This window comes from Haemorhous mexicanus, chromosome 1, assembly GCF_027477595.1.
Source record: "Haemorhous mexicanus isolate bHaeMex1 chromosome 1, bHaeMex1.pri, whole genome shotgun sequence".
Classification (NCBI taxonomy): Eukaryota; Metazoa; Chordata; class Aves; order Passeriformes; family Fringillidae; genus Haemorhous; species Haemorhous mexicanus.
In genome coordinates this window covers 135,908,563-135,922,614 of record NC_082341.1, presented here as the reverse complement: position 1 = coordinate 135,922,614, position 14,052 = coordinate 135,908,563, and the positions used below count along the sequence as shown (strand labels likewise).

The window sequence follows — 14,052 nt, the reverse complement described above, 5'->3', positions numbered from 1 at the left end:
GCATTCTCACCCAAACCTCACTGAACTCAACAAAAATCTGTATGTGTCTCCAGAGAGCTTTGGATTGCTTTTTCCAACAGCCATTTGTATTCTCCACTGGATGGAAGGGTACTGTTGCTGCAAAGAATCTTTGAGTTTGAACAGCATTCTGTTTGGCTGCTGCATTAAACATTTGGGAGTTCCCATGACAAAAAACCTTATTTAATGTCTTGTTAGAAACACACACAGCTCTATTATACTTTTATCCAACACCTTCTTAAATGCCAAAAAAAGGCTATAGGTTAAAAAGGTCTATGATAAGTACTGATGGTTAGAGTGAGCATTCACAATGTCTCAAACTTCAGCTTTTCAGTAAAAACACCTTTGCTTTATGCTGAAGGACTTCACGTTACATCACACAGATGACAGGCACAGGTGACAATAAATAATTGTGTGGAATTAGGGTCATTATAACTGCAATTTACTCCTGGTCCTCTCCTGGTCCTATAGCTATTGTTTGGATCTCTGACAAATTGTTTAACTTTGCCTCAGAAGGATCTCACATTTGTAAAACAGGTGTATTATTTGTTATGTCTTAAAAGATGTTGGAAACATCAAGACAGAGTCAAAACTCCCTTGGAAGAGACTTGGATATGACTGTATGAGACAGGTGCTAAATTGTGGAAATATTTACAAACTAAATATGTATTTGCAGAAATTTTAGCCTATGCCTGAAAATGTTTATCCCAAGCTCTTCACCACAGCTCTGTATGTGATGCACATAATTCTTCTGCAGAAGTGACCTTTACACTTTAGTCACCTAAATCCTTAGGGAAGGCCAATGTGAGTATGCAGGGAGGAAAAGAAGAGAGGGCAAAAGGAGCCCCAGGTCAAATACCAAGTGTCAGCAGGCTCAGGCTGTATTCTCTGTTTATTAAAAAGAGGAGGGAGAGTAAGCACAGTGTGAATAGTGTTAGACAGATGGGAAGAATATGCCAGAGCCAGTGCTGAATGCAGTGCTGAAATACAGTCACCACATGCCTTTCCTAATGCAGAGTACGTTTTCTCCCTGATACAGCACAAGGCTGATGCATCAGGTTCAGAGACAACTGAACTGAAAGAAGAGGTTTTAAGCAGCACATGCCTAATTGCACCAGCCCTCTGCTTTGGGTTCATTTCATCTCAGTGATTCCAGCCATGACCAACAGCCAGCTTGCACCAATCTGACACCACTGTGTGCTCTGGAGAGGGTTTAATGGTATGCAATCACATTTACTAATTTCAAGTTTACTTCCCTGCTGTCCTGTCATTTACCCAGCCAAGAGCAGTGGAATTTCCTCCCACAGCTGTGGTGCTTTGAGGAGCCATTAACTGCAACCTAAAGCATGTTCAGCTGCAGTGAAGCAGCATCCAGCCTACAAACAGCTCTAGAGGGAAGGCTGCCATCAAGACCACCTGTCCCATTCAAGATAGTCCCAAATGCACTGTTGGGCTCTTGACTACACAGATGTTATGAAGATCACCTGGGAAAACAGCAGTCTGTGTGCATACACAGCTATAGCCAGCTGATTGCTTCACTCTGTTGAAAGGCTTAGAATAATTCTCTCTTTGCAACATTTCCCTGTCAAGTTTGACAATGTGAGTTTTTTCCTGAGCAGTCTGAGATTACAAAGGAAAATGTAAAATTCAGGAATATTTTTTTTCTTACAAATTTCTGAAATCCATATCTCCTCAATTTAAGCTCTATTGTGGAGACTCGAGCCACAAAGTGGTAGCTCTTTCCTTTAGTACTTGGTGTGACAATGAGGTCTGGACTATATGAAAATCTCACTGATAATTAATAAATTTTGCATTTTATTTGAAAGTAAATAAGCCTATTAATGTAGCACTTGTTTTATTTCCTATACAAGATTTCCTGGAAGCTAATAAATATAGTGATTTTATTGAGGCCGACCTTCAAAAGTTTTCAACGTTTCTCTGTGTAGGGAGAAAAGAAGTAGCATTTATTAGGAGTGTCTGACTATGTTTTTTCTATAATGAGTTTCCAAGAGTTCACAGAATCATAGAATATCCTGAGTTGGAAGGGACCCACAAGGATCATTGAAGCCCAACTCCTTGCCCTGCACAGGACCATCCCCAAGAGTCATAGCATGTGCTTTAGAACATTGTCCAAATGTTTCTTGGGCTCTGTCAGGCTGATGCTGTGATCACTTCCCAGGGGGGCCCGTTCCAGTGCCCAAACACCCTCTGGGTGAATAAACTTTTCCTGATACCCAATTTTAACTTCTCCTGACACAACTTCAGGCCATTCCCACTGATCACCAGAGAGAAGAGATCAATGTCTGCCACTACCCCTTGTGAGCAAGCTGTAAACCACTATAAGGTCTCCCCTCAGTCTTGTCTCCTCCAGGCTGAACAGACCAAGTGACCTCAGCCACTCCTCATACAGCTTCTCCTGCAGACCCTTCACCATGCTTGTGGCCCTCCTTTGGACACTCCCTAATAGCTTGATATCTGTCTTATACTGTGATGCCCAAAACTGCACACAGCACCCACCAGTGGGAGAAACAAGAAGTATTAAAAATAAATCCACTGAGAATTCAGTTTTCTATTTAATCCCTTACCACAAATTCACATTTTACACTGACTGTACCTAAAGGCTGACAGCCTTCAGGAGAAGAGGGAGCCTTCTTCCAGGAGTGAAGAAGGAGGAATAACAATAATAATAATAATAATAATTCTGTGATGAGATGCAGTCAGATGTTGCATGCAAGGCAAGCACTGGAGACAGAAGTAGGGATTAGCTTTCAGAATGCTGCAGTTAAGACTTGCATGTAGGAACAGCTCTCCTGGGTAAGTTTAAATGTCCATCCAGATACAGTAATAAGTGGTGGATGATAAGGAAACAGAAGTGCAAGACAGAACAATGAAAGAAATTTAGAAAGAGCAATGCAAGCATATGTAGTTACAACTTGCCCAGAATAGTCTCTAAACTGTCAGAAATTTGACTGTCAAGGACTTGCTGTGCTAATTTTTCTTTCATTGATTTTTCTAGCCTGCATTTCACTCCATGCTGATCTCTAGCACTGCAATGTCCCCTGGTAAGCAGACCCACAGCTCATTTAGGTGCTCCATGAAGAAATGCCTTTGGTTTGCTATGAAACCTACCAGCAGCTGTTTCACTGAGTGTCCCCTAGCTCTTTTCTAAGTCAGTGAGAACCCCCTCTGCCACTCATGACTCCAAGGACCTCTACTAGTTCCTCTCTTGTTCTGCCCTCTTTCATCTCACTAAGGATCCTCGCTCCCCTGCAGGGCAGTCCCCACTTACTTTCTTCATACTAAGAAACCCACTTGATAGTTTTGGCTGAAGGGAGAGCTCCATGACCAGGTATGTGAAAGGTGCTGGGGAGGTAGCTGACCTACATTTGAGCTCAAGAAAGTGGCAGGCACTTTCACCCACCTGACCTGGTCAGATGACCTTCCAGATGAAATCAACTGCCCTTTAGAAGCAATTCTTATAAGTAAATACTTATAAATATCTGCTTCAAATGTGCTTGTTTACAATGTAAATGGATGCTTTGGTCAAATGAGTCCAGTCAAAGCAAATGTTTCTGAGGAAGTAATAGAGCTGTGTCTAAAACAATGTTCCCCTCTCTCTCTTTTGCTTCCTCCCTGTCCCCAGATAAGAAGAGCCCTGGGTACAGGGCCAAAACCAAAGCTTCATATCTGAGTCAAATTTTATTTAATATTAAATGAGAAATTTTTGACTTTGCTTCATACACAGATGCTGTTATGGCTTCATTTGGATGCTTTTGCTTGAAAAATCTGTCCAAAGTATGCTAGTTAATTACTATTTAAGGATTTCATTACATGTTGTCTTTCAAATAAATCCCAAGAAATCTTCCTCCCCACATGGACAGGAAGTATTTTCAATTTTATATGTATGTATTTCCTTTAGAAACCACACTAGAACGATTACAGATGGAGTAACTGGAAGCAGAATAGCTCAGAGATCATTTATAACCCCATTCAGCAAAGAAGTAGGGTTCAGTGCTCCAAAATCATCTGTGCAAAATTAGAGCTGGTATGGCTTTTCTTTGGCAAAACTGCTTGTTTATTCCAAGCCACCAGCTCTCCAAGACACTATTTAGGAAACTTTACATGAGTTTATGAAATTCTGTAATGAAGCAGCACAATGTTTTCAGCCCTCCAGACAGATGAATAAATGTATGTATTTCTAGGATACAACACTATTCAGGGACAGATTGTGATTACCCTTGCTTGGGAAGAAAATTGAATTGAGGCACCTATTGTTTTGTTTCATCATGTGCAGCCTCATAAAAGTCATCCAGAAAAATTGTGTAATTACCCTCTCCATTCAGAGGCATGGAGCAACAGCCCTCTTCAGGTCACAGACATCTTTGCTATATCTGGGTCAGGCTCATACTGCTGCATCTCTAGCTGTACATCATGATTTTGTACAGGCAGAACAGCATTATTTTTTCAATTTTTCCTATTTTTTGTTTTCAAAATGAGCATTTTCTGGATGAGCACATGCTTTCTCAGGGTATATTTGTCTACAAGTCATCCATACTGAAGACATTGAAGCAGACTTCTACTCTGTGTAACAAATGGTTGATGTCTTGAGTGCAGAAAACTGTGAGAGATCACTGCTCTTTCAGTGGACTTTTTAATTACTAAACTACCTCTCTTTCTAACCTTATCTTTTACAATTGCATCATGTATTCCACTCAAGTGTTAACAAGACAGAAAGCTGGGTACAGCTCACACAGCCCAAATTGTTTAACAGGACTGATTATCTCCCAAGAGTGTGGTTATCACAGCCATGCTTACATTATAGATGCTGCTGGAAAGGCTCCTGTCTGTATAAAAAATCTATTACTGTAAGTAAAAAAAAAATCTATTACTGTGCTAATTATTATTAAGTAAATCACAACCGTAAAGCACCTGTCAGCCAGAAACTCCCACAAACTTTTGCAGATCTAAATTTGGTGGGTGAATACCCACTCAGCCTTGCCCTTTCTGAAGCTGAGTTAATTGAAAGCAGACCTTGCCTTCCTCACTGCTCATAAGGCAGAGGACCAAAGCCACAAGTGCTGTGCAGTTTGGAACAGACCACAGCGGACAGCCCTGTGTCCATAAAGAGTCCCAGGGGATGCTTGGGAAGAGTGCAACTGCTCTAAGGGAGCCACTAAAGTGAAATGCAGTGAGGCTTAAAGCCCATGAGTTGACTGAAACCATTAACAAGCACAGGAGAAGGCCTCTTGGCCACTGCCAAACACGGGCAGCTGGGTGCCCCTCCCTGGCTGGGAGCGTGGCCTCCAGGCCATCTCAGAGAGAGCACAGCCACCAGCTGTCACCGCTCCTCCCCACCCAGCTGAGGGCTCTTCAGCATCTGAGTGGTTTGTGGGACTGGGAGAGCTTTGCCAGAGCAGCTTGGGGAGGGAGGGAGGGACTGGGATGTGTGAGGAGTTCCTCCTCTGCTTGGCCAGGGCTGTGCTGTGCAGGGCAGGAGGATGTGATGAGGTGACACCAGATGAGGTAGTGCTGGAGCTGCAGCAGGACCACGCCTGGGGAGAGCTCTGCAGCAGGGCAGGGCTCCTGCACAGACCAACTCTACAGCTATAAAGCCCCAGCATGGCTCATTTCTGCTGGGTCTCTGCCTCTCACAGCCTGCTGCAACTCCCTGTTTGAGCAACACCTGCCTGAGCAAATTCTCACCTCCCCCGTCCTTTGGAGCACAGTGCAACTATGACTTGAGCCTGACCTGGAAAATTCACACACAGCTCAGCTTAACACCCATACACCCTGGGCAACAGGGATTTAAGTTGTCACTGATTTTGCTGCACTGATATGTATCCTTGGAATTATACTGAAGACTTTGACTTGTGTTTTGAAGCCCAAAAAGCAGCAGCTGTCAGATGGTAGTGAATCAATCCCATTAGGATAAAAAGCACTAAAGAAAGAAACACTGCAAGTTTATAAACACAGTTTTTTTCCTACATTGCAACATACCCAATTAGTGAACCCAAAAAGATTGGAAGATTTAAATTACACGTCCCCATTTCATGTCTTCTTTCTAATCTAATGAACCCTGAGAACAGATTTATCTATTTTATTGTAAATCTCTCACAAATTGTCACATATTAGTTCCAAATTCCAATATGTCAACTGCAAATAAATACAGATTTGCAATCTACTTAGGAAAATAGATAAACATGTATATTTTGAACTTGTAATTTAGCTCATAGGTAAATTTATAACTGCCATGACAAATGAAAATGTTTTGGAAACCTTATTTTTAAACTTTAGAGGGTATTTGCCCCAAACTGACACTGTTAATAGTCCATTCCAAACAGTACAGCTGGCTTCTGACAGCAGCTAACTAATAATAGTTGAGACCCATAGCAAGAAGTGCAACTAGCCTACAGCACTAAGCAACAGAGAAAATAGGCAGCATGAAGTCATTCAGACCACAGGGAATGCTAGATTTTCATTTAAAAAATCTTCCATAAACAGGGAAAAAATGGAAGCAAGAGCTGAGAATAGATGGTAAGATGGAAAGTTTAAAAAAAATAGAAAAATAAAGGACCAATCTCTTCACTAAGGTTAAAGGCCAGCTGAAAGGGCATGGGACTTCACTGCAAGTAGAATATGAAATGCTGGAGCAGCTGAAGAGCTGTTTGTTGGCAGATACAGACCATCATGATACTTTTCTGCAACTCAGAATCAAACAGAAGAGGAAGAACTGCACATGTGGCACATGCATACTACCAAGATGTGAATGGTGGCATCCATGGGGATCTTGAGCCCTTTGAAGATTCTCTCATTAAAGAAATTGCTTGTGTTGTTATGTTTACAAAGTGCAAGTCTGAAGAAAAACAGCTCCAGCATTCAAACCACATTTCTAGGTCTCATGTAGACTAATACATTGGATTACTAATGAACCATCCCCTTTACTTATTGCACTGGGTAGTTCTACTTATATGCTTTATTTCTTGTCCCTGATCCTTCTTCCTCTTCTCCATGTCCTGCTTTACCTGCCTTTCCTCTTGCAGGTTTTACCAGACAGTTTCCAACAAGGAAGGTCAAGGGTCCCCTGCCTGGACTCAATTGGAGGCCCTGAATGCACTCAGTGAGTCATGCCAGGGATATTCATTTGTGGCTTCAGCCCATTTTAAAATATTTCCCTGGTTACTATTCACTGCAAAAAGATATTTGTGATCTAGTGGCCCAGTAATAGTTTGTGGCACACAAACTGCCACACAAGACCAGCTACCTGGTGAGCATTGACAAGTTTGCAGGATTTTTAGGGAAAACCTTTTTAAAGCAGAATTCTTCTCTGAGCTGTCTTCTACTCTGACACATACCATCCCAAGCCTGGCTCAGCAGTTGGAAACCACAGGTTCCAAAGCACCTGTCAGAAATAAGAGTTCTTGCTGTGGTTTAGCTGTCTCTGGGATCCATCTCACACTTCAGTCTGTTTAACTGGCATGAGTCTAAGGGTCCTTCTCTCTGTCCATAGCCAAATTAATCACCAAATTAATAACGCAATAATACAAAGAATGGCTCTTCCAACTTCACCAAAGAATTTTTTCCTCTGCTCAGAGAAATCATCCAGCAGGAATGAAAGATCTAACTCTGCACTTCTCAAACAGGTCTCCTATAGCTTTGAGAAAGGGAAAGCAAACAAAATTGTTGTGTCTACCAATTAATTGCAGGCTACTTAGTTGAGGTCGTGTCCGCAGAGGGAATATATCTGCATTTAAAAAAAGTAACTTATTAACCATTGTGGATAAATGTATGTAAGATAAAATCTATTGAAGCGATTTTATAAAGCACATAAAGATCAAAATCCCACTTTGAAGAGAGATTTACAGCTTTACATTTTATCCCCACTGGCAGCATGACCGGAGATGAAACTTCCATTGATTGGCTTCAGTGAGAGTTAAAAATAGACAGACTGAAATCCCCTGGCTGTCCAAGAGCACAATAGAGCTGCTACTGCTCCAGAGAACAAATGTTTAACTTTGGGTTATCTTTTGCACCTGTACACTGGCAATTTTTCCAAACTGGATGAACATTTCCATGGTACTACTGTGACAGTATAAACTTGTGTGGAAAATTAATCTTCATCCATGGTGCCTTTGAGAAGGTGGCAGGAGAAAGTAATCCCAGATTGGGAAAGTGGAAGAAACAATCCTCAGGTTCCTATGGTGGGAAAGTGGAAAAACAATCCCCAGGTTACTATGGATTGGGAAAGGGGGACAAACAATCCTCAGATCAGCTGCAGGGCAGCCACTTTACTCCATGCCAAAACCTCCTACAGACATCTCCAGAAATGGAGAGAAGTACTGGAAAAACACTTAGGAGGAGGGAGATCCATATTCCCAAGAGACTCTGCTGTGACTAATGTACACAGCTGGATTCTCAGGTCCTCAGGAGCATAAGAGTGTCACACCTTCCCCCTGCCTGGGGTCCAGGCCATTCCCCTGCCCAGCATCAGCTGGCCCTCCCATGTCATAACACAGTCTGTTGATGGAGGCAAGCCAAGCACATCCATGTGGTGTCAAATTTTGATCAAAGGTCACAGAAGGGGGATCTCTCACCTAGTGGGCAGCAGGAGTATCCCATTCACAGCCTGCAGCAGGAGGAGGCATGTTTGCTCCAGATGGCATGCTTGCTAAAAGGATGGCTTATACTGAGTGACAAAAATCAGATTATCTGGTAGCTGATAAAAGGTTAGTTACAGATCACATCCATGAGAATTATTTATAAGAAACAGTTTGACCAGGGGAACTAACTGGAAATTTCTGTGCCGAGAACAACAGAGCAAATGGGTAGCATGAAGCAATTCAGACTACAGGATGGATTTTAAGACAAAATCCTTCTATAAAGAAGAAAGCATCCAGTTCTGGGAGCTTCATCATAAGTAGGACATGGACCTGTTGGAGCCAGTCCAAAGGAGAGCCACAAAAATGGAGAAAAGGAGGCTCCAGGGAAATCTTATAGCACCTTTCAGTATCTAAAGGGGGTCTACAAGAAAGCTGGAGTGGGACTTTTCATGGGAGCATGTAGTGATAGGACAAGGGGGAATGGCTTTAAATTGAGAGTAGGTGTAAATTAGATATTAGGAAGAAATTCTATACTGTGAGGGTGGGGAAACACTGGAACAGGTTGCCCAGAGAAGCTGTGGATGGGCCATTCCCAGAAGTGTTCCTGGCTAGGTTGGATGAGGCTTTGAGCAGCCTGGTCCAGTGGAAGGTATTCCTGCCCAAGGCAGAGGAGTTGGAACTAAATGATCTTGAAGGTCCCTTCCAACCCAAACCCCTCTGTGACTCTATGATTCCATAATACTTAAATTTTTTACTCTAAACTGTAGCAATTACAGCCAGTCTCATATTTAAGCTCAGATTTTTTTTTCCATTGGTACAGATTCTTTTAGCTGATGCTGATGACAAGTACATATCAAAAAATGTCCCTGAAGATGAGCACGTACCCTGCAGGTATGACCTGCAGCTCTGCTGGAATTCAGTTAGCAGATTCTAAAAATGACATATTTATTTCAATAAAGAGGGCAGAGATTGACTCATATCTGTTAAGAAACTTGCAGCTCATGATTTAAAGGCATATTGGTATGAAGCCACCCTGCTGAAAGAAGTTTCCCAGCATTCATAAAAATGAAAATCCATCATTTTAATACAAAAGTACACTTGAATGTTGGGAGAATATTATACAATTACACAGACTGTAGTCACCCACCACAGCATTTCAGAATTTTGTAAAGTTTCCTCAAGAGCTCTAAACTCTCAGAGGTCCTCAGTATTTCACTTTCAAAGCCCTTTTCTTCCATGCTTCATTTTGAAACCATTTTAAACCAACAGTGTTGCACCTGCATTTTTTCATAGTCATGTGGAGTGAGGTTTGTGTATGTTTCAGAATGCAGACATACCTGCAGAAAAAGATAATCTTCCTAAGTCTGTGATTCCAGGGGGTGAAGGGAGGGAAGAACTGTCTCCTGACTCACAGTAGAGAATGATGGGGATTTAACCCCACACACTGTCATTCCTTCAGATGCTCAGCAAAGAGCAGAAGAAAGAAAGAGGCTGCTCAGGAGCACATCAGCTCCTCCAGCACAGCCCAGGTGTGCTGTGCTGGTGGGTGCCCATGGAGCTTGTCAGGGAAAGATGTGAAAGAGATGGATGTGGAATGTGTCACCTAAGGGTGAAGGTACTCACCCTGACTAGAAAGAAGTATCAGACATGGGTTTGCATGAAGCTTGCCTCCACCTCAAATACATAATTCAAAACCCAGGCTGTTAGTGACTCTCCTCTTGCCTTCCTCCTGAGCCTTTCCGTACTCACAGAGAGGAAATTTTGAGTGATTTTTTTGAGTGATTTTTTTTGAGTGATTCCCAGACAGCTCTTTCTCATTTTATGTCATCATATTGAACTTCTTTAGAAAGATGCATCATGCCTTACAGGAACAGATTCTCACCTCATTAAAATTAAAGAGGTGTAAATACTGGTGAAGGAAGAAGAGTCCAGTGGTCAGAGCCCTAGCTAGGAATGCACAACCTTTCTCACAACCTGTTTTGCTTTAGATGTCTTCTAGGAGCAAGATATGCAAAGTTAAATGAAAGGCTCAGTCCAACAATGTCATCTGTGAATGGGATAAAAGGGCTTCCTTTTCTCACAGAAACATTTGGTAATTACCAAGTACAAAAGTACTGAGAAGAGCTTTGGTAGCCAGGCATCTCTAAAATACAGTCTTTTGTTTTATGAAGGCAGCAGTGAAGCAGGTGGTTTTAATGTAACTTTTAAAAACTAAGTTTAGTCTCCCAGATAATCCAGCTGACACTCTCCCACTGCTGAGCCTGCTGGCTCTGTGGGTTGTGGAATTAAAAGTGTTTGAAGCTGAGTTACAACTACCTACAGGCTGAACAAAAGAGCTATCAAAATCATTTCACATAAAATTCCTGGTTTTATTCAAATTAGATTCCAATTAAGAAAATAGTAATACTTCTTAGCTCTCAATAAATCCATGCTTTTATACTCAAATGTCCTGGTTGCCAGCTGTGATCACGGTCTGTAAAACTTCCCCTGTTTTTCTTAAAGCTTCAGGTATAGAAGACAAACAACTATGCAGGAGTTCCATCTTTCATGTAAAAGTAGTGATGGTTTTCTAAGCCCTTGTGGCTGCATGGGAATCACTCATTCCAAAGGATTATAGCTGACAGTGTAAAACCTCAGTGCATGGAGACCACCCACAGTTAGGAAAACCTGAGCAAGGCAATCCTGGGATTTTACCCAGATGATCCAGAGGACCAAGTTTGTGCTGCTCTCAATCTGTTATGTAAATGGTGTAAGGAGCCTTGTAACATCAGCCCTGGGTCACCCCAGGGGCTGATCTGGCACAGAGCCCCCCGTGTGTAGCTCGGCAGCTCCATGGCAGCACCACTGCAAACAGAACTGGCTCCTTTCCAGAGACCCTTTCTTCCCGTAGTCCTTCAGTGCCTTCTGCAAAAAGCAAGACATTGCTTAGCAATCATGTCTTGCATATGTGCATGTAAGCACTTAACTGCTATAAAGTGAACCTATGCCTTCCATACTTTGAGGTTAAAATCTGTTTATTAATTTCTTTCATGTCAATCTTTGTTTCATTTGGTCTCCTTACCATACAAACCCCATCATACACTGGGAAATGAATCACTGAACTTTTGCTGCCTTTTAGCTCCTCTCTGTGAGTTTTTAAAGCACTACACCAGATGTTAAGTGTCCTAAATCACAGTTTCTGTAGATAAATCAGAATTTCACAGCAGGTGTAGACCATGGCATCCTTGAGTTCTCATCAGTCCCTCTACAGTCCAGATCATCACACAGCTGGAGAGCTCAGAACTGGAAGTCATTCCAGGCCCCACGAGATAAACTGTAGTTTATGATTAACACAGATTCTTTAACAGATATTATGCATAAAATAAAACCAGCATTTTAGCATTTTGTGATTTGCAACCATTGCACGCCAGTCCCCTGAGTTTCAAATCCAAACATCACCAAGAGATGAGGACTGCCAAAGGAATCAAGGTGGTTAACTAAAGAGTCGGAAACATAAAATAAAGCCTTTAAATGCATAATATTACACAAATATTTGCCATCTAACATCCTTACCGCAGTGTCATTGGTGGTAATGTACACCAGCACATCCGAGTTGTTTCTGCCATTGATGTATCGGTAACAGTTCCACACACAGCTTATCAAGTATCCCTGCAAAGAAAAGGGATTTCTTAATTATTATTCATTATTCATTATTCATTATTCATTATTTATTATTTATTATTTATTATTTCTTTATTATTCTGTGCAGAAAATAAACCATGCATGTTTTTCTGATAGAGCATTTCTATTCTTTACAAATACGAACATCAGCATGATAGAAGAATGGGACAGTCTCTTCCCTGGTTGCAGTGACTGAGAATGTCTGGGGGCTCTGTAATAGAATTTAGAGCTCTTTAGAGTTGAGAAGGTTCTGGGGACACCTTACTGGCTTTCAATATATAAAGGGGGCTTATTAAATCAATGTATTCCATGTGACTGGAATGGTCTGGGGTCTTGGTATTCTTGCCTGACTAGAGAAAATTGCCAAAGTAAAAGCTTTGGCAGTGACATCTGAAGTTATTTCTGACATTTTAAACATTGTTAAAAATACTGGTTTTATTTTTCCCAGTGTAAAACAAGACCCCCAGTAACAGCAGCAATAAACCTACTGCAAGATCACTTCACTGCTTTTCTTCTTGGAGCTTGGGTAGTGCTGCTTCCTGTCAAACAACTAATTGTCTCCACTTTTTTAACTGATTGGGCAAAATAGCCACTACCTCCTTCACAAGCAGGAGAGATTTCAGTTTGAGTAGCAGAGATGAGCAAAGTGCCTGGAAGGAAGATAAGAGGCAGGAAGATGTGGAAGAGCTGGAGTCAGATCCGCAGGATGTCGGTAACACAGCTGGCATGACTAAAGCAGTTCTCTCTGGAGCTTTCTGCTTCCCATTGTTGGAGGGTAGGGTTTTTCCTTTTGTTTTCTTTCAAACCAAGACACCCATGTAACCACACATGATGGTGATGAGGAGAACTTTGTGTTTTGATAGTGCCCAACTTATATTTTTACTTAGTAGGTCTGCACAGAAATTCTTCCATAAACCTAACACATGTAGATTAAGCTGCCAGCACTGAATTTGCATGTGTGTCTCACTGAGTGAGTCATACTTTTGTGACTCACTTGCACTGATGGCCTTCCAAAATCCTCTTATCCCTTTGAGCTGCCCTGTGCTTCCTCTGTCTCCAGAGCTGACACACATGAGCTGTGTTTTTCAGGATGCCACGTGACTCACTGATGGCTTGCTTGCAGATCAGGAAGTTTTATTTCCACCAGGGCTGAGCTGGCTAAAATCTGGTAAATTTGCTTCCTCTTTTTTCACATCACCTTACAGACTGACTTACAGCTGTTGCAGACTTTGACAATACATTTGGCCATCAAATGGACAGAGCAAAAGGCTTCTGGAGTGAGCTAAATCCCAAGGGAAGATTAGAGAGGCTCTACAGACCAAGCTATGGGCTGCACAAACCTACCCCAGGCTACTGAAACAAGTAAAGGCACATCCATGGAGAACTGCATCTTTTCCAGAATTAAGTAAAATGTCATTGTTAATTTAAAGTGGTACTAAGTAGTTCACTAGCTTTCAGTGCTCAGATAATGTAGCCTGGGAAAGGCATAAGAGCCAATGCAGAACAGAGACTGAATACAGTACACTTCTGTGGGGACACAGCCTGTCTTTATAAGCAACCCTTTACTTTAAGCCTACCTATTTGCAAAACTATTTCTATACCTCTTCTGTCAAAACCCAGAGAGATGGAAGCCCTGTTTTGGATAATACAATCCTATCTGGGAGAAGCTAGTGGGAGATTTATTTTTTAATGCTCTCATTCCATGTGGTGAATAAAGCACACTTAACCCCACAATGAACCTCTGCAGCTTTCCCAGCTCTGAACCCTAGCTCTGCAT

The 14,052-nt window shown here is 41.8% G+C and overlaps 1 protein-coding gene across 1 annotated transcript in view; it reads right to left on the bottom strand.

Annotated features, from left to right (window-relative positions):
- Positions 1-14,052, bottom strand: part of LAPTM4B (lysosomal protein transmembrane 4 beta) — a 59,262-nt gene that overhangs the window by 6,940 nt on the left and 38,270 nt on the right. Inside the window, exon 6 of the mRNA XM_059864264.1 lies at positions 12,168-12,263. Coding sequence (XP_059720247.1) covers positions 12,168-12,263 — 96 coding nt within the window. The remainder of the gene's footprint in view (positions 1-12,167; positions 12,264-14,052) is intronic.